Source organism: Phoenix dactylifera, chromosome 9, assembly GCF_051530095.1.
Source record: "Phoenix dactylifera cultivar Ajwa chromosome 9, Ajwa_hap1_PhDact_Kaust_v1.1, whole genome shotgun sequence".
In the NCBI taxonomy this organism is placed as follows: domain Eukaryota; kingdom Viridiplantae; phylum Streptophyta; class Magnoliopsida; order Arecales; family Arecaceae; genus Phoenix; species Phoenix dactylifera.
Window position 1 is genome coordinate 2,715,054 of NC_143198.1, and position 25,040 is coordinate 2,740,093.

Here is a 25,040-nt window from a genome sequence, read left to right on the forward strand (position 1 = left end):
GATTGTTGAACCTAAAGAGTCTGAAGCTACTAGAATACGTCCCCTTTCTATGTTCTCTGAAGCTAGTGTTGTTAAAGTCTATCTGCACAATCTTGTAGGTTCGAGAACCCCAACATTTTGTTCTACATTTGGTTGTCGATCTTGGGCTAGTTTGAACCTAATGTAATAACTACTTGAGAAGGGGACTTTCTGGCATGTGAAAAGTGAAATCCTCCTTTCTCCACATGTTATAAAAGCTAGGGCATGGCAATCTATGCATTTCAAGATTCCTGTTGATATGAGAGCTATCAATTCTCCAACTGTGGATTTTAAATAATTGTTTGAGCAAACTTGGAGCAGAGTTACTAAGCCACACCAAACACAATATGGAGGGCACTTATGGGGCCTTATCTCTTTGGCAAAGATTTAAGGCAGGTTGTTGGTGCAAATGTAAAAGTTGCTCCAGCAAACACTAGAGAGAATGCCGAGGCCTTCAAATATAAACCCACAATTCATCTACAAGAGATCCACTTCTAATATCATTGAGCATATTATAAGTTGCAATTACCTTGAGATATTTGGACAACTCTTGACGAGTTCAATGAGAAGAACTTGGTCTACTTGTAATTGCTAGAGAATGAATTGGCCAATGTCATACAAGGTGATATCTCAATATCACAATATCTCTTTAGGATATTTAGAGATACGGGGAAAAGAATATTTTTCAAGATGTTGATATTGGAACCAAAGAATCATATTTCAAAGGCATGGATAAAGCAATACATCATTCACAGTCCAAAGAGAGAGTCCTTAATTCAAGGATAAGTTCAGCAATGAATCTTCTTGCTTCACAAGAGTCTTTGGCTCATCAAATAGTTAGTTCTTCTTAGGACAAGTTTCTCTTCCAAATAGATCTCCGTAAAATCATTGCAGAGGTTAATTAGGTGTTAGTTTAAAAAGTTTATGCAAGAACCACACAATTGTGTTGTTGGTAATAAAATTTAACAACATGGTTACTGATGGGGTTTAAAAATCAACTAAGACAATTGAATGGCATGGAATTAACTTTTTCCAGTCCATCTGAAATACTTTATTAATTATTTGAGCTGAGCTAGGAAGATCTACTTCTAGCTTTTAGGTGCCCCTTTTTATAGAAAAGTTCATGAGTGGGAGACTTAAAATCATTATTCTTTTTATGTTAGTCCTGGTTGGCCTCATATAATGACAGGTTTACATATCGTCCAAGAACATGCTTCATACATGAGTAACACTTACATGTCAAAAAATTTGTTTCATTTAGGACCGTTTTCTTTCCAAAACAGATCTTGATTCAGCATAAGGGAACTGACTAAACCAACTGATATTGAGAAAGAGCTAATAGAATCTTGGGTGCACAAGAGAATTCAAATGATGGAGCACACTAGTGGAATAAGGGATAAAATCATTTGCACATGCAAAAAGTTGGAGATCACTTCTCTTTCCATGCTATATTGATTGCAGCCACTGCTTACTTGAAGATTTCTAAAGCTGAATCGCATTGTAAAACAAAATATCTACAAATGAAACAAGTTGCAATCTTAGCCAAAAAAAAAAAATTTGCAGCAACTCGACAGATGATTAAGACATAAGCAGATCGGGGCCAACTGTGAAACATGGGAAGCTTATGTGAACCTTAGAGAATAGCAACCAGAAAAATTACTATTTAAAACATACAAGTGTGATAGTTGCACAGTTACAGGTAGAAAAATCAATGCAGGTGTACTTTTATTTATAGCATAACATGAATTGCAGCCATGATGTATATTTGCATTTACACTAGGAAAGAAACAGCAAGAACAAGTTCCACCTACCTTTTTTCAGAATTTTTTCTAGTGCAACACTTTTATATTTTTTTTTTCTGCAGAAAGCCATGAACATAGATAAGGTAGTTTCAAAGCTTAACAAATTTGGATAATTTTCCACCCTGGCTTGCCCATTTACCAGTTATCAAAGATGTAAGGTGTATCCTCATTCTTTTCTCTTTGCAAAGCACCAGATCTAGTTTACTTGACCAGAACATGTTGTGGCTGATTCACTCAATCAGCAAATACTGAATAAAACTTCAACTGAGCTAGGCTGCCAAAAATACAAATAAATAGGGATACATGATATTAAGTTAGTAACTAAATGAGCAAATGATGTGACGAGCACCTGAATTAGTCAAGAAATTCCAAAGCAGGACCTCTCCAATGATTTTGTGGTGTCAGGCATTCTTCTCGTCATTAGCAACAGGTCTGAAGTATTTAAGCTTCATGCAATTGAGAATTAACTTCAGCAGTTCAACATGAACTAGGCAAAGAGATATTATTTCAGTAAAAGTATTATCCTGGAGACTAAAGCATGGAAAACAGTTTCTTTTTTCATTAAGACAACAACTAGCATGAATGTTGGCCCATAAAAATACAGGCTGCTCTTTAACCTCCTTCCCTTCACAATCTCCTGAACATGAGCAATTTACAATATCCACAGACATAATTAAGTGACAGGAAAAATGTTGAAACAAAAGGTACTACATGAAAAACTTTCATGCAATAATAAATTTATCAACCCATGGAATCCCATCCAGTTTTTCTATGCATTTTCATTTAAAGTGGAAATTGCAGAAAGCATCATACAGGAATAGGCTAAATGTCCTCCTATTAAACAGTAATTTCATTCTAAAACATCAATAGATTTGTTGAACACTGGACCACAAACACCTCTAGCAAGACCCTGGTCAAAAAATAAACGAACACACCAAGCATTATAGACACCGGAAGAGCAGGCAATGCCTTCCGATAGAATGCTAAAAGTAACAGAGTGATACCAAGTCCAGCTATAATAGCAAGATAACAAGCATACACTGTCATGAAATCATACATCGCCGCCCTCCCAACCAAGACGCTGTAAAAGATAAAATCCCCCAACCCTAACTTGATCGCCCCTGATGAACCCAATCCAATTCCTTCAATTTCCCCTTCTCCACGACTATCTAATTGGGTTTGCACCAAGGGTGCTCTCAACTCTGATAGCGAAGAACCCCCAGCAGACTCCTGTTCACTGATAACCAACCTCGTCTCTGGCAACGCCTCTCCAGTCATCGAATTGTTGGAGTTCAAACTTGAATTGGTACCCAAATCTCTCCTTTCATCTGTCTCCGGAGACATGTTTCCAAGTGATGAAGGATTGGCATTAGAACCTGAATTCGTACCATAATCTCTTCTTTCTCTCCACAATCTCCTCCTCGCACCCGGGCGAGGCTCCACGGGCCTCGCCTCATACACCAAAGCTGGTATATCCTCGTCCCGAGAGATTGCAAGCTCCACCAGAAGCCTTAGCGGTCCACCAGGCAACAAGACAGCGGCAAGATCATACAGTGCCATGGCTACCAATAGGGCCCAGGTGGTCCACTCCGGGAGGAGAGTGAACCAGTAGGCGACGAGCACGCCGATGATGACCAAATACCCCTGGTTCACGGAAATCGGCATCTTGGTCATGAAGACCGCCATGACCCCGACGACGGAGAAGTTGAGGAGGAGAAGGGAGAAGGTGATAGCATCGATAGGGAAACTGAAGTGGGTGACGAGGAGGAGGAGGATCTCGCCGCCGAGGAACGCGAGGACGACAAAGGAGGAGAAGGCCATGTAGGATTTGAGGAATCGGGTGCAGCGGAGGTAGAAGAGGAGGACGAGGAGGAAGGTGAGGAGGGTGACGGAGGCGATGAAGACAAGGGAGCTCAAGAGGGCGCCGGAGAGCTTGTCCCAGATGGAGGCGGCGGAGGAGGAGGATGAGGGGTCAGAGTAGGCGGCGGCGGCGAGGGAAGAGAGTGGGGAGGTGGATGAGGAGAGGGTGGAGACGAGGAGGACGACGAGGAGCATGCAGGCGGAGACGGGGGCGACGATGCGGATGATCTCCTCGCCCAGGGAGTCGAGGAGGCTGGGGGTGGAGTCGGGGTCCTGCGCCATCGGATTCAAGAGAGGAGGAGGGTGTCGGTAGATGCGGAAGCTACTGACCGGATTGGGGTTCTTCCTTGCGAGGGATGCGGAGGCTTTTCCCCTTTCTATTCTCTTTTCTTTAATTATTATTCTTTGCCTTTCCTTTGAACCAGATTTGGTTCAGTAGGGGAAAAAAAAAAGAAAAAAAAAAAGGAAAGAGAAGTATGGTCAATAAACACTATATATATATATATATATAAGTAATTTAAAAAATAATAAAATTAAAATTTTAATATAAATAAAATTTTATATTTTATAAAAAAATATGAAGAATATAAGAACGTCTAATTTTTATGTTTTTTTCAGAAGTGCTCCGAAACTCTCAGCCAGAATCCTAAAATGACAAAAAAAAATATCAGAAATATAATAAATATTTTATATATTTTTTAAATAAAATAAATATCCAACTAAATATAAATTATTTTATATTATTTTTTATAATCAATCAAATATATAAAAATCACTAAATGTTAACTTCCTAGAAAACGCATTCCAATGAGGATGAATTCTTTCTGCCAACCAAATACATCCTAAATAAATTAATGGTTGGAAGATAGGGGGAAGTGGCAGCTATTTTACCGAGCAATATTATTTGGCAAGGATGACATTGGAATTTGAACATGTACCAATTTCTTCTTTTAACTTTAATAAAAATATTTGATAGAGCTAGATAAATAACAGATATATAGCTTATTGTTACCATATTTTTGGTTGGTACAATAGAAATGGTTTACAAGGTGGTAAATTGCTCAAAAAAGTGTATGTATGCAAGCTATAACTTATTATGAGAGTCCTTAAATGATCTACAAATTGTCTTCTTTTTTTTTAAGAGATCAAAGAATTTTTTACATGAATACCCTTCTAAATATCAGATTTTGCATGGATATCCTTCTAAAATTAATATTTACATATATACCCTCATAAAACTGTGTTATTACACAAATGCTCCTAAAATAACAATTGTTCTAATGGTGTTAAAAAAAATCATATTTATATTAATTAAAAATAAGATAAAATTTTAAAATTATGCTATTGTCTCTGTCTTTTTCTTCTGCCATCGGAGTCGCGATCGCGATCCTTTATAAATATTTCTGTTTCCACATCTACCCATTAAGGATGTTTTAGTTATTTTAATTTGGAACTGTTAATTTTTTAACGGCGTTAAATGGCATGGTTACATATGCAAAAACAAGAATTAAAAAAAGGATAGAATAGTAAAACAAGTATTTTAAAAGGGTATACATGCAAATATCGATTTTGAAAGGGTATTCACGCAAAATTTGATATTTAGGAGGGTATTCGTGCAAAAAATCCTAGATTAAATGATCTACAAATTGTGAAAATGGGTTTAAAGGCCATGTGTTCATTTTATGATTGGTTGATCTTCTCAAGGGTAGTACAAATTCTTTGGTAAAAATAACTTACTTTTCTAACTGATTTGCTCTTAGACCTTCTTTTACCCTTGGAGTCATGAAAAGTTTAAAGTTTAGTGACTTGGATGTGATATGACAACAAAATTAGAACATGATAGGACAATGACACACCAACTATTAGCTATGGGCATATAGTATTTTCAAATTAGAGTGTTTTATATTTCATAAGATATTGTAAAATATTGCTTAGAAAGAATAAGGAAATATTTTTTTTAGAAAGATCAATTTCAAGCAAATCCCTTTTCAAGTTATGTCTAATAATAAGTAAATTGTAAAATATTTTACAAAAATAAAAAAAATCCAACATTTGTTTATTCATGATGAATATATTGTATCACTCAGATAATAATAAAAAAATATGGAGAAAAAGGAAGAAGACGAGGAGATTGTCTTGAATTTCTGAGTATGCATTTAATATTTTTATACAAATCATGTGGTATGGCTTTGACTTGATTCATAAATTGAATCAGTTATTGTAGGCACAATTTTGGAATCTTGAGCTTCAAAGCAAGTACAAATCCAATTAAGTGCTTGATGATGTGCCAAATTCTTCACAAACAAATATCAGTGGACCCTTAATTTGTTTTCAACTTAGAAAACCCTAACTGGTTGAACTTTTATCAAGGTAGTTCCTTAGTTCACTTTGAAAGTGTTTTCAAATATGTTAGGAAAATGTTGCATGTTTTAGCAAATATATATGAACCTGCAGTTACATCAAGCTATGATCAATTGTAATCAAGCATTCTTACTAACAGTAAACCAAGATTTGTTGCTAGGGTCATGTTCGATTCTATTGAACCAAACTTCCCACTAATTTCATCATCGTAATAGAGTTTTATTTTGATCCTCACCATCAATACCTGCCCGATCATACGAACAATATCATAATATATTGTATCGATCTTTTATATCATTCTTCAGCTTATAGGAAGAAAAAACATGATTCATTTAAAGAGAAGCCGCAATATGGTGGTATTTCATGTGTCATGACCAAAATAATTCAAAATTGATACATATCATACTTGCACAAAAAGTTGGTTGTTTTCTGCTAATCAAAAAAGAATTAGCTACAATTGTTGTACATTGTGTACCATCGGAATACCAATAATTTCATATAATTCTATCTTCACCAAAGTAATATGACTCCTTGCATATGTTTGTGCTCTATATTGGAAAAAATTAAAAGTTCTAATAGAATGCAGAAACAGGCTAAGGATTTTCCTTCCGCAGGATCACCAGAATTATCACCCGACGCCTTTCCTTCCAAATGATATCAACCCGCTGCTCTAATCCAACGGTCAGTACTCCTCCCCGAATGCCGACGGCCCTATAAAACCCCCTGATGCACGGCGACCTCAAAAGCCGGCTCTTTTCCTAAAACCTCGAGGGCTGTCGTCGAGGAAACCTCTCTCAGGTACTGCGCCTCTAAAACCCTAACCCTAATTGCCATATCTTAATTTTTAGGGTTCCATGCTTCTGGGCGGAGGCATTCTTTAATCTTTTCGTTTCTCTTTTAAGAGTTCATGTATAGATATTATTAGTTTGGGAATCGATTACTCTTTGTTTTGTAGCTCTTTCTTTTGCTGTTATTATGCTGCGGCGTTCCCGCCTTTTTTTTTTGTTTTTCTCTTGCATATGTGTTGGGATAGTGAAGATTTTGATGTGTATGTGGATGGTGATGACTGATGTTGGTATTGTTCCAAGATTTTTTTTCTTTTTGTTAATATACTTGTTGTATCAGGAAATAGAAAATGCTTTCGTTGATTATATCATATGTCTATATACCTTTTATTATTTTTTTCGTTGATTCTGGTCAATTTCATTTGGGTGATATAATCAGGAAGATGCTGAAGTTGAAGCATTCTAGCTATCTTGGTTTTGATTTATTCGCTGCTGTCTTGTTTTTTTTTCTTTTTTCCTTTTTAGTTTATATATATGTATATAATTGTTTTCGAGCTTATTGCCTTATTAATTGAAAATATATCTAAATTGAATGGTGGTAGATTAAATGATGGAGTTGAAATTTTCTCTTTTTCAAAATTTTTGTTATTGCTTTTTTATTGGGGTTTGCAGTTCATATTTATTGAAGTACATACTAAGGCATTATAAGGCATCTAACAATTGATGCCAAAAGGCTGGATCATGATAAACTTTAGGATAGTGCTGATTAAGGAGATGTCCTGTTGATCGCTTGAGCTATCCTGTCCAAAATTGTTTGGATGCTGAGCCTACTCATTGGTGTATTATCTTTACTGTAGTTTTGCATGTATCTGTATGCATAATCAATTGATATCAATGCAACCTTCATCTATAGTCACACTTTGAAAACTGTTACTCACTGTAGCAATATGAGGTTGATGGAATATTAGATAGAGTTTTCATTTTTGCTAATTGAGAGGTGACCGGAGCCATTAGTCCATTGCAATTGCTCTATGGAATGCAGATCCAATCTTAATGCTCTAAATGCTTATGTGCTTAGAGCTAAGAATTTGGCTTAAAGCTTGTCTTGTCTATGTCCAACTCATGCTTGTCACCCTCCAAAATGAGTGCATAAGAGGTAACCAATTTTATATAGCATAACTATTGTATTCTATTTCAAAACAGACTCATAGTTTTTCATCTTTCTCTGGACAATGGTTTGAGATTCTGAATAATGGATTTTGCAAAGATGAAATCAATGTTACATAGATGATTAGTTTTCTACGCCGTTCTATTCCAGCAACAAATTTCTGATAGTTTCCATGTTTCTTGGTGCATTGGTTTCAGATTCTTAACAATGGCTTTTGTTAATAAAGTCGGTAATCTGATTAAGCAAACTATAACTTCCAATCCGTCCATATACCAAGCAATACGATGCATGTCATCCTCAAAGCTATTCGTTGGAGGTTTGCCCTATTACTTCCAATCTTATTTTCTCCTTTTTTTTTAAAAAAAAGATTCTAGGTATCTCACATCTTTTGATGTCCAAAATACCTATCTTATAGGACTCTCGTATAGCACAGACGATCAGAGCTTAAGAGAAGCCTTCACCAGCTATGGTGAAGTAATTGAAGGTATGTGTTTTATCCAATTTTTCTTTTTTTTTCCCTAGCAAACTGTTTCTGATAGCAATGATTTGTACGTGATTTTTCCTTCAGTTCAGATTTTCCTTCTGTGCAGCTAGGATTATCATGGATCGGGAAACTGGTAGGTCCAGAGGGTTTGGCTTTATAACTTTCACATCAAGTGAAGAGGCCTCTGCTGCCATCAGTAGCATGGATGGAAAGGTACTAAAAATGAGACATCTTCTTGTTAATTATTTGAATTATAATTTATAAGTCAATCTTAAAGTAGAGCCTCCATGAATTCAAGCACTTAGCTCAGTAAACATATTGTTGTTTATATTTGAAAACAAAAAAATGATAATATCCATCAAACTGCCGTTTAAATCCTTAATGAACTGAAGAGCTTATCGAGATTTGGAAAAGTATGCTGTACATCCAAAGTTTTATCTTAAAACAACTATTCCTATTAATACTGTACTACTACCAAGCCTCCAATTCTTGTTTGGTCTTCCAGTTTATGGTGACTATTCAACCTTATTGCAAGACCCCTATCCAGTACCAGAACTCAATTCAACATCGTTGTCTGCGATGCTGATCTTAAACTTTGCTTCCCCTTTGATGCACATTTTGACTTATATGGCAGTTAGCCTTAGAAAATGTTCTTTTCAGCCTTGATAATATCAATGGTTATTTGTCAGAACAGGGCTCATTTCCTCTTCATGTACTTGAATTTAATTTTTTTTTTACTCACTTGAGTTGGCCTCTTCTAATAAAAAGTGATGTGCATAATATTAATTTATCATGCATATAGTAGGATGAAGAGGAGGTACCTGAGCATCCTTTTAAAATGAAGACCTTTCTTCTTCTTGAAAAGAGCAAAATATGTTGTTTATGACAATTGATTAAATCAACACACATATATAATATAAACTTCTTTCCACATATAAAGTTGCTAAAATAATGTGTATTGATTTGATTGATAAAATGATATTCATTACTAACCATGTGTGCCATTTCTTGCCACTTAATAATGTTTGAATTGAGTGCTTCAATTGAATTTTAATTTCGTATTTGTCTCAATCTCCTCAGTACATTTTGGAACAAAATCTTCCTAACAAACAAAATTTCATGACTTTCATAATTCTTTTGCACTTTGAATTAATGAACTTGTCTTATTTTTTTCTCACACCTTTAAACAAGGAAAGATGATGGAGTGACTAAATTTGTCTTACCGAGGGTGAGATAAGCAAATGGATCACAATCTGAGCTCATTTAGGAAGAATAAAGATCTCAATTTGGAACATTTGACATGTAACATTGAAATTTTTTAAAAAAAATGTATAGCCAGGAGTACATTTTGAGTTGATGACAATTTCCTTTACATCCATTGGACAAAATCTAGAATGTTTGCAAGAAAAGAAACTTGAGATGTCTTATGCAAGTTAGACAAGGCAACAAGAAAGTTAGTGCATTTGAGTAGGTAACTAATGGATGTCTGTGTGGGTGACACTGGGCTTGTTTAGCATGACTCTTTAGTGGATTTTAAAGCAAAAAACACTTTTCATAGGAAAAGTTTGTGTTTAGAAGTGCCATATAATAGTTTCTTATCAAGTAAGCAGTAGTCAGAAAGCAGCTTTCAGCAGAAGCTAAAAGATCTCGCTATTGGTTTTATGCTTTTTTGAATCCATGACAATGTTTCTAAATTTGACTGACTCTTTCAAGAACAAAATGTTTGGAGGTGCAATTTAACCAAATTTAATCTTATCATCATGAACTGAAATCCAAATCCAATATTTAAACATGCGGGTTGGATCTAAGTTCTTAATGCAGACACTAAAGGGCAAGCATATCAGATTTATTTTCTACAACAATTGGATCAAACAAAATTATATTAACTTGAGTATTGCTTCGTCTCCTGTCTTTTTAAAATTCATGTCCAATTTGTGTTAGATTTAGTTTAAATCAGACCTGAAGTTGATGAAACCCATTTGTGTCTACATTTTTGTATGCACTTGTCTCCTTCATTGGTGAGTGCTTTTACACCATGCATGATTTTTTTTGATGCACTTTTATGACAACGCTTTTTGAAAAGCAATTCGAAAAAAAGATCAAAACCAATTCCAAACACACTCTTAGATGCTTTAGGGGGCTTAAGTCCATCTATCAGCTTAGCATATGTCATGCCACAACAACACTTCTTTCCTGTAAGCTGTTGCCCATAATTGAGTTGTTGACTTCTTATAGATTGGCGTGAGGACTACCTTTGTATGTTATTTGTATTTGCAAGACCATGTCTTTGTCTCATTTTATAGAAACAAAAAAATCACCTGTAACCAGCTTAATAGAATTGAATGATTACTGGACTTGCAGAACTTTTTTATTTTTCAAGTCAGCATATTGTAGGCCTTTTTTACGTGAAAAATGCTGCAACTCCTAGATCAGGTGTCATTTATGGCCTCTTATTCCATTGTGATTAGGATCTACATGGCCGCATTGTTAGAGTAAACTATGCTAATGAACGCCGCAGCGCATATGGCAGTGGTGGTGGCTATGGTGCCGGCGGCTATGGCGCTTATGGTGGCGGCGGCTATGGCGCTTATGGTGGCGGCGGCTATGCTAGTGGTGGTGGTAACTATGGTGGGGATAGCTACAACAGTGGCGGCGGCGGTAACTACGGTGGGGATAGCTACAACAGTGGCGGCGGTAACTACGGTGGGGATAGCTATAGCACTAGTGGAGGTACCTACGGTGGAAATAACTACAGCAGTAGGCCTGGCAACTATGGTGGAAACAGTGCTGGAAATGGTGGAAGCACCGCCGGTGGGAATTATACTGTTGGTGGAGGTGGTGGTGGTGGTGGTAGCGAAAACTATGGTGGGAATTATGGGGGTAGCACAGGTGGTGGAAATTACACTATTGCTGGAGGTGATGGTTACAGTGACAACTATGTTGGTGGTGTTGCCGGCAACGGCTATGCCAGTGGCAGCAGCTCAGGTGGGTATGGTGGGAGCGGGACAATCGGCTATGGTAGTGGTAGCAACCAGTATAATAGCACTACGAGCAGCAGCACAGGTGGTGGTTATGATAACAGCAACCCGGATTTGGGCAGCAATCATGAGTTTGATGAGCCCGATGGCCATGCCACCAAGCAAGCCTGATTAAAGCACCAAGCTCACCTACCACATCCAAGTGAGAATAGAACAGCTAGGATGACACAAACTAAGCATTGAGCCTAAACTTGGGGGACAATATATCCTGTGTTACATCTCTTTGTTATCTTTTCCTTGATCTTTGTTTCAAAATTTTGGACAATGAAGGTATGGGATTGGACTTTTTTGTTCTTAATCAGTTGAAAAGTAATTTTTGATAAATTGTTTCAAATTTGATGGGAAAGATGCAATGGGTTTTGCTTTAGAGAATGACTGTCTTTCTCTGTACAGGTTGATATGGCCTTTCCCCCTTATATAAATTTTACAAGGCTTTACAAATTATTGTCCTATCTGCAAGTGAACCACCAAAAATCCGAATCAGGATTTCTTATTGCAATATATGATTCAGCTTTTATAAATGGGAAGTTATTGAATGGTTCTACAGACTAGGTCCTCAGATTCAGGCTTGGATTATTCTATGGCTGATGCTCTGCACGGTCTGAGGACCATTGGTTCAGCAAAATACAATGTGGATCTAGAGTGCTAGCAAGGTTTTACGTTCTGTTTCAGTTTTCTATACTACAACGCTGTTTGTCATGAGAGCTTTTATTCTTTAGCTCATGGTATAAGATTCTTATTCAATAATAATTACGTGCAGTACGTAACCAGTTGCGATTTCAGGACAGGTGATGTGGTTAGTCTCTTAATCTGGCAATTCCAAGTATTATTTTCAGATTGTAATCATGAGCCTAGTTGATTCAAGATGCTTAATGGTTTGCTCATGGAAATGAGCAACCTTTCTCAAGCTGAAGCAAAAACAAACCTTCCTCCTCATTTACTCATCCAATGAAAAGAGCATTCTTTGAGCATGTAACACTACAGGTGACCCTTGCCTTGTCCTCTCTACAATCTGTTGGATCAATTCATCATCAACAACAACATCATCATCATCATCATCAGATTCATCTTCATTATCTCCATGGCTCTCATGAGCATCATTTGATTCCTTGCTTTGCTTAAACTGCTCCTCTCTTGGCTCCTTTTCAAAAAATTGTGCACATCTTGGTAACTTGTCTGCACTGCCACCTTCCATACCCCATATCGGACTCCAATCGGCATGCAGCCCATCCATACAAAATTTTTTATTACTCACGTTGGCGGTTAATTGCACATTCTCCTCCTCAGTATTGGGCATTTGCAAGAACTCCTCATACGCCTCATCATATGCATTTAATGCGTCTCCTGTTAGGTTTAAGCAGACTGCTTGACTTGGAGAATTATCAGTTCCCATCCTGGTCAGGCTTTCTTGGGTGGAATAGGATCCCACATCACTGCTCGAGAAGGCTTTCTGAGAGAGAACTCTATCAACTTCCATCAACTGCACTTGCTTCTGGCTTTGCTCGAGTGCCCCTTCAAGCTCTTTAATTCGTCCTTCTAGTCTGAGTTGGATCACTTCATGGAGCCGTAAGCTGAGCTCTCTAGGTGAGATAGCATAATTCGCATCATGTGTCTCAGTTGTGGAGGTTCTCTTGCTGTCTGTATCATTATCACCTTTCCTGTTATGAACTCCCCCTTCAAGCATATCTTCTCGCAGCTCCCCATGAACGACATCAGCTATGAGGTCTTCATCAAACTGCAATCAGATTTCCATCTTGTAAACTAAAACTTTCGTAAAATCAAATGAGGCATTTAGATTTCTACCAGGAGTAAAGGGGAAATAGTATGTAAACATCGAACCAACCATCACAAAATAGTTACTGGCTCCATCATATGACTGTCATCACTTAGATGACACAAAAGATGAAAATATCATGATTAAAGAAATTTCAATTGCAATAAAAGCATGCAAGACAAGCGTGATCGAGAATAGCTGTGAATTAGATTAATTGTGATAATACTGTTGCTAATTCCGAGAATGAAATATAATACTCTTTTGAAAAGAAAAATATTATATTCTTTTATCCATGAGAAATTACTGCATACAACAATGTCAAGTCTGGGCATGCGTAAGAGAGACAGAAAAATATAAAACAATCCTACTTAGCAAGTTTTATTTGAAAAATGTCACAGAACATCCACTACTAAAATGCCAGTTCAAAGGATATATTAGGTTAAAATAAGAAACAAGAAAGTTCCAGCAAACAAATGACAAATAAACATTTCATTGTATTAATTTAGTGCTTAGGCTTTGATAATCTATAGGTTTAGGCTATACCTCACCAAAGGCAGAGATTCTTCCATCCTGACTATCAGCATTCATGTTCAATTCAAGTCTCTCAAGTTCAGCTTCAAGCTCTGCTTCGATTTCACTCATTGACTCAACATTGGACAACGGCAGTTTGTTACATTCCACTGTTTCTTTTTCAGGAAAATAAGATGTCGGAACCTGCTCCTTAAAGGATTCAATAGAATCTTCTGTTTTTGCCTTGCTGTAATCATGTCCATGGCTTCCACAAGATTCATTAGCCAATTCCTTAACAGTCAGTGATTCTTTCATCTCCAACTCCTCCTGTAAATCTTGAACCAAGTTTTGTGTGTGCTTCAGTTGGTCATTTAATTTTTCAACTTCTTTTCTATGTGACATAATAGTGGATATCACACCAATGCTCGCTCCAAGACAGAAAACAAGCGTTCCATCAAGTGACTCTGAAAAAGCAAAAGAAGAGGAAGAAAAAAAAGAAGAAAAGCTGTTTTAGAACGAACCAAAGCCAAAAGATTCACTACAGATAATATACTTGGAATTTGAAGAATATGAATAAAGCTTGTGCTTATAAGAAAAGCTAAAATGTAACAACTAAGAAAATAGATGATATTTGAAGCAATTACATATGATAGTGTTGTCATTGCACGCATATGCGATAATAAAGAAAAAAAGTTTTGTGATACCAAATAAAATGTTTTTGCAAGAAATTGAGCCTTTATATTTGATCTATATCGCTAAATGCATGATCAAACTGTCTTGATGATAAATACAAATAGGTTGAACAAGTAGGGAGAATATGCATGAGCCTGTTGAAAGGGTGCATACACAGAATTTTAAAAATAAACGCTAGAGAAGCTGTTGTCTTAGTGCCTGATTGTTCCAAATGCAAAATAAACCATACTGATGACAAGTAGATACCAATCATGGGGATTCAATGCATGGGGAGTCGGTGCAAGAAGCCACCAAAAGTTGCAAGGATAGTATTAAGAAAACAGAAAGGACAGGTAAGGTTTATAAACCAGGATAAAAAATACCCAAAAATCCATATTTATCAACAGAAGGAAAAAATTATCAAAACAACTTCTTTGACCTCCTCATTCACATATTCCCGAGATCCTACCTAATTGCTGGGGGCACCAACCACCCATACCTCTAAAATCCGAAGGAAATTTGCTCTGGGGACATCTTTTCCTTTTGGGACAATTATCCATAACCTTGATAAGATATTGTTATAAAATCTCCCTACTAGTGGATAAAATCATTCCATGGGAAGACTCCTTGTCTACTCCTCTCTTTTTCCCCTTTCTATGACTTCTCCTATTGGCCATGCCTCCTAGTGCGAAAGCACCCTCTCCCTATCACCCTCCCTCCTTCCCTCTTAAGATACTTGTCATGAAATATTCCAAATAGTAAATGAAATCATTCCATGAGAGGATTTCCTCTTTACTATTCTATCTCTCTCTCTGTCTGTCATTTATTCTATATCTACTCCTCTTGATCTTATTATCCTACATCCTCTCCCTCTCTCCATCCCTCCCTTCCTTTTGCTTGAAATGGTGGGAGTTCTCATGTGATATCCCTGGCTATGATAATTGTGCACAGTCTTGTCATGAGGATGCACACCAAATAAATCAACCTATAGTCAAATTGGATATTGCTCATCATCTATGAATTTATTCATTATAAAACTGATCTAGATGCAAATCATGCAATGCAAACTTCTGGTTGAGATTCCTACGGGTTTGCCTTGTGCTTTTCTACATGGTAACAATTCTCTTTCAGTGTTTTAGTTTTCTGGAAAAATATTATTTAATACATGTGTATTGAGAATATTCGTTGAGGATGAAGAGTATTACCATTCAGCAGCCTTTTGTAAGGAAGAAACATGCTTGGTTTAAGTCACCACTTATTCAAACAGAACTAAAGGTTTGCCGGATAGCACAAACATTCTGGAAGGCCAGGGGTCAGAAAAGCCAGCTAACTTTAAACCCAGTAGCACTGAAACACAAAGGACTGATGGTCTACAGACACGAAGTAGACAAAGAACCTGAGCTAACAGGGTTGCATCAATCACTCCAAAACTTCAATTTCTTAGGCATTAAACACATCATTATTTCAGCATATTTTCTTTTTTTCCTTCTTGTTCCCTTCACCAAATAAAACGACAATGAGTTGGGTCAGGTAGAGCCAGGTTCAAGTCAGAAAACCATCAACCCATACCCGATCCTTTTATAATCAGGTTGGAAAATGTAAACCCATACCAAAGCCATTTATTTTACATAACCCACACCCACCCACCAACTCATATAAGTTTTCAATTGTCAATCATATATATAACTGAAAAACAAAGGAAAACATGGTATGCGAAGATCAAATAACAAAATCAAATTCAACTTCAACTATATCATCATAATTGAAAAAAAAAAATAGAAATTTGGGATATAATAATCATAAACTAATTAAGAAGAAAGTAGCTAAATGCATTCCAAAATCCTGCAGTTTGTCCTATCCATTACTCTCTATAAGCCTTTTTTCCCCTTTTGCTTAGAACCAAACAACATGGAAATAATCAGAGAACTATCAACTATGTTGGGTTTGGGTGCTGACTGGTTCCCATCTAGTTCACTCCAGGGTGACCCATTAGGTCCAAGGGGCTAAAAGCCTAAAATCATACCTGCCCATTTATTATCAATACTATTTTAGCTTGACCCAGAAACAACCCAAATTTAAAAAATCCTACCCCAACCTATTTATTCTGGGTGGGTCCAGGTAGGTTGGTGGGTGCAGATCAGAATTCACTATCCCTACAATAACAGTAAAATGGCGTGGGTTCTAGATTGTAGGACTTCTTGAAGAAGATATTACATTAATAGTATTGGTAAAAGAACATTTGAATGCAGCATTTGCAATATAAAATGTAAAGGGGCCTAATATAGGATCATTATTTTTATCTGGTTTCGGGATCGGCCATTACTTAGGATGACACAACAGGTGGACCTACATATCTGATAAGATTCTTTAACCTGAAAACAAATGACACCCCACCCCCCCAAAACCACCCCCCAACCGCAAAAAAAAAAAAAAAAAAAAAAAAAGAATCCAGCAAACATCCAAGATAATGTAATTAACAAATCAATTATGTGATTCAATTTGTGCATTGATGTCAATCAGACTCAGAGTGTGCAGTCATCAAATGTCAGGACCCAAAAGGAGGTTTCTGGTCCTTATGTACAGGAGAATGAATAGTTCATGAACTACTACACTTAACAAAAAACAAGCTAACCATTATATATTCAGTGTAAACAATTTGGGATTATATACCAATACTTTATTCAGAACATTTCGCACTGCAAGTTCATATTCCAAACTTTTTGTGATGCCGTTTTCTCATTTCATATGTTATATATTTTAGGAAGTTTCATATTCTTAACATAGTCTATCGCTAATGCAAAAGGTAAACAAACATAGAAAGTTCATTATGATATATAAGATGTCATGGCTTAAAAAGCATAAGCCGAGGTTGATTATGCTACCTTGTGAATGTGGAAATTTGCAGGATCTCTGAGAAGTGGAAGAGACCAACCTTCCATTCTGCATCTCCCTGCTCTTCCGTTTCAGTTTCTTTAAATCTGGAAGAGGAGAAACTCCAACAACAGTTTCCTTCACTCCTGAACTAACTCCAACATCCTTAAGCAAGCCATTGTTACCCAAAGGTTCATGGCTTGATTTGCTGATTACTCTGTTCCCATCAGTTATAACAAATGGCTTTGCAGCTTGTGCACTAGGTGGCGAGAGTGAACTAAATACATATTCTTCAATTTCAAAATTTTCTTCGTAAAGCTGAGGGACGAGACAGGTCTCTGTAGAAGTAAGAGGCTTCACAGAATGCCTGCGAGACCGTCTGCTCCTAAGAGTTCTTCGGCCTTTACCATGCCCATAACCAAGACTCACACTTATCGGAGAAACATCAACTAGTGAGGCATTGCCGAAACTGTTCATTTCATACCCAGATTTATCAGAAAACTCACCATTCACCTTCACCCCTTCCTCACATATTTGAGTACTGTCTTTTCTAAAAATCCACGGCTGCAAACTCAAAAGATTATTGTGGTCCCTTATATACTCGCCTGAACTCATCAAAGTGTCTCCTTTAACACCACCATTAGAAGCCATTCCCTCAAATGGAGCATTAACCCTTGATCCCAAAGACCTTCTAGGGGTATTACAAGGGACCTTGTCATTACAAGAAGAAGCATCTTCTGCAGTTTTCCTTCGAATCAATCTACAAAAAATACTGCCCCCAGATTCAAAGCTCTTCCGATCATTCTTCTTGTCCATCGACGACGGCATTTTGGGTTTCGTGCGAGTAAAGCCTCTATGAAGTGACTCTAACGAGCATTCCTCCCCCTTCTTCACAACCTTTCGCCAACGCTCGACCAAATACCCCGCGCCACTCGCTCCCGCAGCTACCCACAAGTCCATCTATGTTTCACCCCTCTTGACGAAACGAACACCAACCCAATGAGCCGGAACCTCCGAGAATTCATCATTTTAATTCAAGCAAACCCTCAATGTGGAACACTCCATGGATGAAAATTTTCCATAAAACCAGAGACACGCAGAAGCCTTGAGAGCTGATAGCAGAAACCACAAAAACTCCGATCTCAGGTAAACCCCATCAATCCAGCATCAATCCTTCCGTGCCGAGCCGATTAAAATTCAAACTGCAACGAAAAAATGATCGTAAAAGCAAAAAATATTCAATCTTGGCTTTAAAAAGGCCAACATTGGACGAAATCCATCGCAATAAAGCGCCCAAATCGAAAGAAAACAAAGAAGAACGAGAGAAAGAGAGGGACTTTGGGGTTCTTACCCCAGAACGGCGACAGCCGGACCAGACACAGATTCCAGATGGATCGAGGAGCGGAAGCTATGAGCAAAATCCAAACCTAGAGAAAACAAAAAAGATGAGATTTTTTTTTCGTCCCTCCAGTTCTCCCCCATATAATATCGCACTCGCCGTGTTCGAGACTTCCAATGGGCCGATGGGCGAAATATATTGGAAAGTGGGGCAATACGGTAGAAATGTGTATGAATAATCTCCACCGTTGTATCCTCCGTTTTACCATATGAACGGCCATGATCGTGTCACTCGGGAGCCAATAGGATCCTACTTAAAATTCTACAGAGTTCGTGACGTGAGGTCGAGTCACGCATAAATAGAAAAATTATATCAAGAATGTGAAATGGGAAGATTTAGGGACGGGAATGTCATTTTAGACGTTGATAGATATTTAGTTCTCTAATTTGAAAGGAATACAATGTGGTGGGGTTTGGGGTGGTTGTTGAGTCCAGGGTTTGAAAGCTCTTGCTAGCCTTCTCTTTGGCCTAACATAAATATATTGTAGGAGTGTTTGAGAAGAGTTTGATCCAAGTATATGATTGATCGAGTAGAGAGACATGCATCGGATGGTCGCCAAGAATGCATCATGTCTAGTGCATATGTTTCATAGAGAAAGGAATACTTGATAGATCGGTTGCCGAAATAGATCTTGATTTAGAACAATAGTCACAACTAGATAAGGATGAGAGTGGATTGGATAATATCTATTCGTATCTATTTTCGTATTCGATTGTATCTAAATATAAATAGAAATTTGAGCATCCGACTAATATCCATATCCGTACCCATAACTGTCAAAGAAAAATGAATATGACTATGGATAGAAATTATGTGATCCGTATCTAAATATCTGATTTGATTTGTAACTCTATTTAATTTTATATGCCACTCATAATTTTTTTTAAAAAATAAATGGTCATATTAGTATGCTATTAACTTGATTTATTATCCACTGAGTAATATTGTTGATACTGTGATCATAAAGTTTAATTATTCGATTTATATCCGTATTTATATCTATATTTTTAGTATGTGATTTATATTCGTATTCATTTAAAATAGGGATTAAATTTTTGCATCCAACTAACATCTGTATCTATTCGTCTAATAAAGCAAATATGGATATGAATATTCTAATATCCGATCCAATTTCAACTCTACAACTAGAAGCACGTCACAAATGGTTTGTGTGTTATAATATGCTAGATTAATTGAGCGATCACACAAGATTAGTTCGAATAGATGATGCTAACAATGCTCTTTTATATGGACATGCTTGATAATTTTTACCCTTAAATAATGGCCATCTCTTTAGGTTTTAACTTTGTAATTTTTCGTGTATTTGAATAAATTTTGTGTAAGTCCTAATCAAAACATTGTATATGAGTTAACAACAATTGTTCGAGGACAAAAACAACATTGTAAAGTTTCCTAACATGGAAACATATAAGTTGGGTTGTAGTTATTATTTTTTTTTATAGTGCACGTGCAATGCACCCACCAAAAAACTAACATATTTAATATATTGGATCTATTTTAAAACCATTATAATTAGGGCTGCAATTCAGATAGGTTGGGTTGAATTAAAGATGAGCCTAAATCCAATTTTTATGTCCTCTTATCCTAATCCAATTATTCAACCTTTTTTTGAGTTAAATTTGGATTGGGTCGAGTTAGTCAAGTTGGATAAATCAGGTTGAATAGGAATCTTTAGATCGAGAGAAAAGTTTGACAATAAAAGGGACATGAAATAAGTTTGCTTATCTTTTTCATCTAGAAAAAAATATCTTAGCAGCGTGGGAGAACCACCAAGCTAAATTAACTACATCAAACACTCAACAAACACTTCTTAGTAGATGGAAATAAAACTTTGAGTAGGGGAGCAACTGCTGGGCTAAAACTGAGTTTATGGATAATAAAATCTCTAATTTATCTGAAGTGTTTTTCCACAAGCTTGAGCAGAGTAACTGAAAGAAAAATCAAGACAAAAGGAAAATCAACTTATTAAGAAAAATCGCCGTCAGCTGGGGAACGAATCAACACAAAAATAAATTCAGTTAACAATGGGCATGCTGTACCATTTTTTTTTTTTTTTTGAGGGAAATGTTATGCTAAAAATTAGAAAGGCTAAACATACAAAAGAAAATTTGAAATATTTCTCTGATCTTGTTTTAATGACCCAGAAACTCGACACTTTGATATTCATTTCATGTTTGAATTCAATCTCAACTTCTGCAGGCGAATGAGGTTACCAAACAGAAGCTATAGTACTGAGATATCTTAATGAACCTACTTAATTTTGGCATGGAAGAAACATTCCTTGCACCACTTGGATCCTCTAAAGAATGCAAAATGGAGGAGTCTACCTCATCTCAGTCAGGAGTTTTATAGAAACCATACCCAGATTTTGATTCAAACACATCATCATAGATTTGTCGATGATGATTACTATGATGAATGGTGATGATAATTGATCTAACCTTACTTTACCATCTATTTGTGAAGGTTCAGGATGAGAAACATTAATGCCCTGAAAAATTTTATATGACCTATCTTCATTTTAATACAGACAGAGATATATTTAGTCCCTTAAAATATATCATTATCTTAATAAATGACAAAAGGAGACATATCCTCCAACTTCCCATTTAGAAGTCACCTAATGCCCTTATTATCTAAACCTATCTAAAAAAATGCCTTTTAAGTGACAGAAACAACCTCATGCTTTGAACTATCTCTTCTATGTTTTTACCCTAGTCTTTCTGTGGGATGCCAGGGGCAAATGCATCTGTCCAATTATGAAGACTGCACATTGCTGAGTAAAATTTCAGCCAACAGAGGCAAAGCCAAGCTCTGTCATCATAGAAATGGATTTATATTGAAATAAACTCAGATATACCAATTGTGGATCTGAAGCAAAAGCAAAAGCATAAGCAAAAGATAAGAAAAAATCGGGTCGCAAAAGATGTCAATTTTTACAAAAGACATCTAATTTTGAATCAGGAAACTGAAGTTTAAATGATGAAATCTATGTTAATCTGCATGATGAAATATATACAAATAGCAAAAAAAACATATTGCATCAAGCATCAAGCATCAAGCTTAGCTCACCATGTTGTGCATTCTTGACTCCAAAACACTGCATAATGCACAACCCTAGAGTCCAATCAAGAGGCTGCAGGCATCTAGGTGAATTTATGAAATAAGAATTTCCCTTCTTCTAAAGATTAAATATATTATTTCAATAAAAAATGAGCTGAAATATATAACTAGTTTTAAATAATATTTCGAAATTTGGTTTTGATCAGCCTAACTAGCAGAATATTTTATGCTGAGCAAAACATGGAAAAATTAACATAATTTTCCCATGAGTCAAGACCAAGTGGTCAAAAAGCCACGTAAAAAGGCATACTCATTTGCAACCCCTGAAAGATAGGTATGAGGAGGAAACCAGTCCACAAGCCATCTACAAGCAAGGAGAGGCCTTTCTTGGTGTCAACCAACCCCAAAATGGCTTCTCCTCCCTCCTCCTCCTCCTCCTCCTCTTCTTCCGTGCCTTCGTCCAACAACAAAGCCGTTACCCTGCGCCCGGGTGGAGGGTGGGTGGGCCTTCCCTGAGAGCCCGCTTCTCTCTGCCCGCCACCGCCGCCGCCGCCACCACCACCACCACCTTTATCACCCCCACATGAGAAAGCTCTGTCCCAACTTTGATCGCGAGGATGGCCTCGATACCGTGCTCGAGGTGCCCATCCCCGAGGAGATGTTCGCCGGCATGGGCACCGGCGGCGCCAGGTGGCAGAACATGAGGAACTGGCTCAAGGCTCAGGCCTTCGACAAGGCCGCCGAGGCTCCGCCCCTGCTCACCGGCCGCAACGCCGAGCTGCAGCTCCTTCTCAATGTCGTTGGCTCCCCCCTCATCCCCTGCCCCCTCCCCCATGACCTAGCATTCACCCGCTCCATCCGCGACTGCTCCATTGTAAGATCTGCACAACCTTTTACGTACTCATTTCCATATCTTTAACACCATTTGCATGTCGTGGTTTTGTTAATACAAATATTAGAACCAACATTTGCATGGATCTTGGTTCATTCTACGTTAATTCTTAACTTCTTATATAGGAAAACAAATGTCATTATTCTTTATAATCCGTTCCTATATAATTCTTATTGGATCCGTCCTCTCTCTCTCTCATTAATCTCTCCCCATGTTTAAACCTTCTTTTGCGTCATCATAAACATATATTAGAATTCTTGGTAGCATTAACAATGTGTGGCCGTTAAATCCTTAAGTTGGAACTCTATTCGCAGGGTTTTCTAAGGAAACAACTTTTTGTTTTTGCGGAGATTCTTTTGACAATATAAGGGTAATCCTATTCCTATACTTCTTCGCCGAACATGATACAGGGTTTGTGCTATAACTTCTCTACGTCATAGCTAAAAGCAAGTAGTTATTAAATGAAAAAAAAGTAATGAAAGAAGGGGAAATTAAATTAGTATATGTCAAGCAATGTGACTACAGATTAATTGGCATCTACATGTCCAACAAAATAAATTCTCATGACTAAAATGCATAGCAATCTCTCATCATGATCATAGAAAAATGGAAAAAAGAAAAAAGAAAGCACAGGACTTAAATTAATCTTTAGCACTTATGATGCGGCACCTTTATTATTCTCTTGTTTTGTGGTTTTGAAAGCAAGCGTCGACGGCCAAATACATCATCCAACAATACATTGCAGCGACGGGAGGGCAGGCAGCGCTGATGTCGGTAAGCAGCATGTATGCCGTGGGGAAGGTGAAGATGAGCGCGTCGGAGTTCCACGTCGGCGACGAGAGCGTGCAGGCACAAGCCAAAGGGAATGGCGAGGTTGGAGGGTATGTTTTGTGGCAAAAGAGCCCTGATCTCTGGTATTTCGAGCTCATCATGGGCGGCAGCAAGATGAGCGCTGGGAGCGATGGAAAGGTGGCATGGAGGCAGTCGGCTTCGGAGCAATCGCATGCCTCCAGAGGCCCTCCACGGCCATTGCGTCGATCACTGCAGGTTGGGCACCTTAATTCGAGTTTTTATCTAGACTGGTTGGTTGGTTTTAGATTTTATGTAGGCGAGTTAAAGGGAAAGAGGTACAAAACTCAGGAAATTTTATGGAGATATTGTTTGGTTAATCTTTATGAAACTAAGTGAGGAGAAACACACAAAAAAAAGAAAGGTTTTATTGTGAAGAATGCCATTCGATTTCAGGTTCTACCACTGGTTTTCATTTTTTGAACTCATATATAACATAGTAGTTGGAAATTGTATATAAATGAAGGATGGCATGCATTTAGACCACAACGAAAGTGTTTGTGGTTCAACAGGGGTGCATGCATGCATATTCCGAGGAAAGTAGGGAACCCTATAGGCATGTCAACATTATTTATTCTGGCTTTGATTTTGGCCAAGTTCAACACACAGAATACAGTCGTTGCATCCCTCGCTCCCTCCCTAATAAAGCGATAGGAGCCTTTTAAATTGGAGCTAATAAGAGCGAGACTGCATCTAGTCCTTAATTTGTTTCCTCATATATACTTTTGCTTCACTCTTTCTACCGGCAGGGCTTGGACCCCAGGTCCACCGCCAACCTCTTCTCCGAAGCAGTGTGCATCGGCGAGAAGGTCATCCATGGCGAGGAGTGCTTCATCCTGAAGCTAGAAGCGAACGCAGCGACTCTCAAGGCGCGCAGCGCCGCCACCTTCGAAATCATCCATCACACCATCTGGGGCTGCTTCAGCCAGCGCACAGGCCTCCTCATCGAGCTCGAGGACTCCCACCTCCTCCGCATGAAGTCCGGCCGCCGTGGGGAGAGCATCTTCTGGGAGACCAGCATGGAGTCGGTGATCGAGGACTACCGCTACGTCGATGGCGTCAACATCGCGCACGCCGGCAAGACCGGCGTCACGCTGTTCCGGTATGGGGAGGGGTCGGTGAATCACAAGAGGAGAATGGAGGAGATTTGGACCATCGAGGAAGTGGGATTCAACCTATGGGGTCTGTCGATGGAGGTCTTCCTGCCACCGGCCGACCTCAAGAGAGAGCAAGACAACGACGACAACCACGCCGGATGACTGGAGCAGCTATGCCTTCTTCTTCTTCTTCTTCTTCTTCTTCCATGTTTTTGTTAGAGATGTTGTTGAGTCTTTCATGTTCTTTTCTTCACTATTCGGGGCGTTTGATAGGAGGAAGGTAAAAGGTTTTGAAGAAAATGGCTCCGTGGATAAGAGTTATGTAAGTGAAATGGGAGACATGAATGCCGCAAGCTGCATGTCCTTCAAGAGACAA

General features: G+C 37.8%; 4 protein-coding genes across 4 annotated transcripts; 2 read left to right on the forward strand and 2 right to left on the reverse strand.

Annotated features, from left to right (window-relative positions):
- Nucleotides 1–1,954: 1,954 nt before the first annotated feature.
- On the reverse strand, nucleotides 1,955–4,090 carry PS2 (Presenilin-2). Its single transcript, XM_088703943.1, has one exon. The coding sequence runs from the start codon at nucleotides 3,960–3,962 to the stop codon at nucleotides 2,676–2,678; it is 1,287 nt and encodes a 428-aa protein (XP_088560069.1). The 5' UTR covers nucleotides 3,963–4,090; the 3' UTR covers nucleotides 1,955–2,675.
- Nucleotides 4,091–6,715: 2,625 nt separating this feature from the next.
- Nucleotides 6,716–11,840, forward strand: LOC103704472 (uncharacterized). The gene is made up of 5 exons (XM_008787764.5): nucleotides 6,716–6,839; nucleotides 8,192–8,310; nucleotides 8,410–8,478; nucleotides 8,585–8,691; nucleotides 10,947–11,840. Exons 2-5 carry the CDS (start codon nucleotides 8,202–8,204, stop codon nucleotides 11,625–11,627), a joined length of 966 nt encoding a protein of 321 aa, XP_008785986.1. The 5' UTR covers nucleotides 6,716–6,839; nucleotides 8,192–8,201; the 3' UTR covers nucleotides 11,628–11,840.
- Nucleotides 11,841–12,324: 484 nt separating this feature from the next.
- LOC103704471 (uncharacterized) lies at nucleotides 12,325–18,853 on the reverse strand. The gene is made up of 4 exons (XM_008787763.5): nucleotides 18,695–18,853; nucleotides 17,355–18,545; nucleotides 13,834–14,264; nucleotides 12,325–13,251 (listed from the first exon to the last, which is right to left on the reverse strand). The coding sequence occupies exons 2-4, from the start codon at nucleotides 18,301–18,303 to the stop codon at nucleotides 12,454–12,456; spliced, it is 2,178 nt and encodes a 725-aa protein (XP_008785985.1). The 5' UTR covers nucleotides 18,304–18,545; nucleotides 18,695–18,853; the 3' UTR covers nucleotides 12,325–12,453.
- Nucleotides 18,854–22,305: 3,452 nt separating this feature from the next.
- Nucleotides 22,306–24,928, forward strand: LOC103704470 (uncharacterized). The gene is made up of 3 exons (XM_008787761.6): nucleotides 22,306–22,700; nucleotides 23,421–23,765; nucleotides 24,317–24,928. The coding sequence occupies exons 1-3, from the start codon at nucleotides 22,410–22,412 to the stop codon at nucleotides 24,824–24,826; spliced, it is 1,146 nt and encodes a 381-aa protein (XP_008785983.1). The 5' UTR covers nucleotides 22,306–22,409; the 3' UTR covers nucleotides 24,827–24,928.
- The last annotated feature ends 112 nt before the right edge of the window (nucleotides 24,929–25,040 follow it).

What these genes read in the sequence shown, in the direction of transcription:
- PS2 (XM_088703943.1), bottom strand. Translation starts at nt 3,962, where the DNA reads ATGGCGCAGGACCCCGACTCCACCCCCAGCCTCCTCGACTCCCTGGGC.
- LOC103704472 (XM_008787764.5), top strand. Translation starts at nt 8,202, where the DNA reads ATGGCTTTTGTTAATAAAGTCGGTAATCTGATTAAGCAAACTATAACT. An exon ending in CTCAAAGCTATTCGTTGGAG is followed by an intron (nt 8,311 to 8,409) that starts GTTTGCCCTATT and finishes CCTATCTTATAG; the next exon opens with GACTCTCGTATAGCACAGAC. An exon ending in CTATGGTGAAGTAATTGAAG is followed by an intron (nt 8,479 to 8,584) that starts GTATGTGTTTTA and finishes CCTTCTGTGCAG; the next exon opens with CTAGGATTATCATGGATCGG.
- LOC103704471 (XM_008787763.5), bottom strand. Translation starts at nt 18,303, where the DNA reads ATGGACTTGTGGGTAGCTGCGGGAGCGAGTGGCGCGGGGTATTTGGTC. An exon ending in CAAATTTCCACATTCACAAG is followed by an intron (nt 14,265 to 17,354) that starts GTAGCATAATCA and finishes TTGCTTTTTCAG; the next exon opens with AGTCACTTGATGGAACGCTT. An exon ending in GAATCTCTGCCTTTGGTGAG is followed by an intron (nt 13,252 to 13,833) that starts GTATAGCCTAAA and finishes ATCTGATTGCAG; the next exon opens with TTTGATGAAGACCTCATAGC.
- LOC103704470 (XM_008787761.6), top strand. Translation starts at nt 22,410, where the DNA reads ATGAGAAAGCTCTGTCCCAACTTTGATCGCGAGGATGGCCTCGATACC. An exon ending in CCATCCGCGACTGCTCCATT is followed by an intron (nt 22,701 to 23,420) that starts GTAAGATCTGCA and finishes TGGTTTTGAAAG; the next exon opens with CAAGCGTCGACGGCCAAATA. An exon ending in CATTGCGTCGATCACTGCAG is followed by an intron (nt 23,766 to 24,316) that starts GTTGGGCACCTT and finishes TTCTACCGGCAG; the next exon opens with GGCTTGGACCCCAGGTCCAC.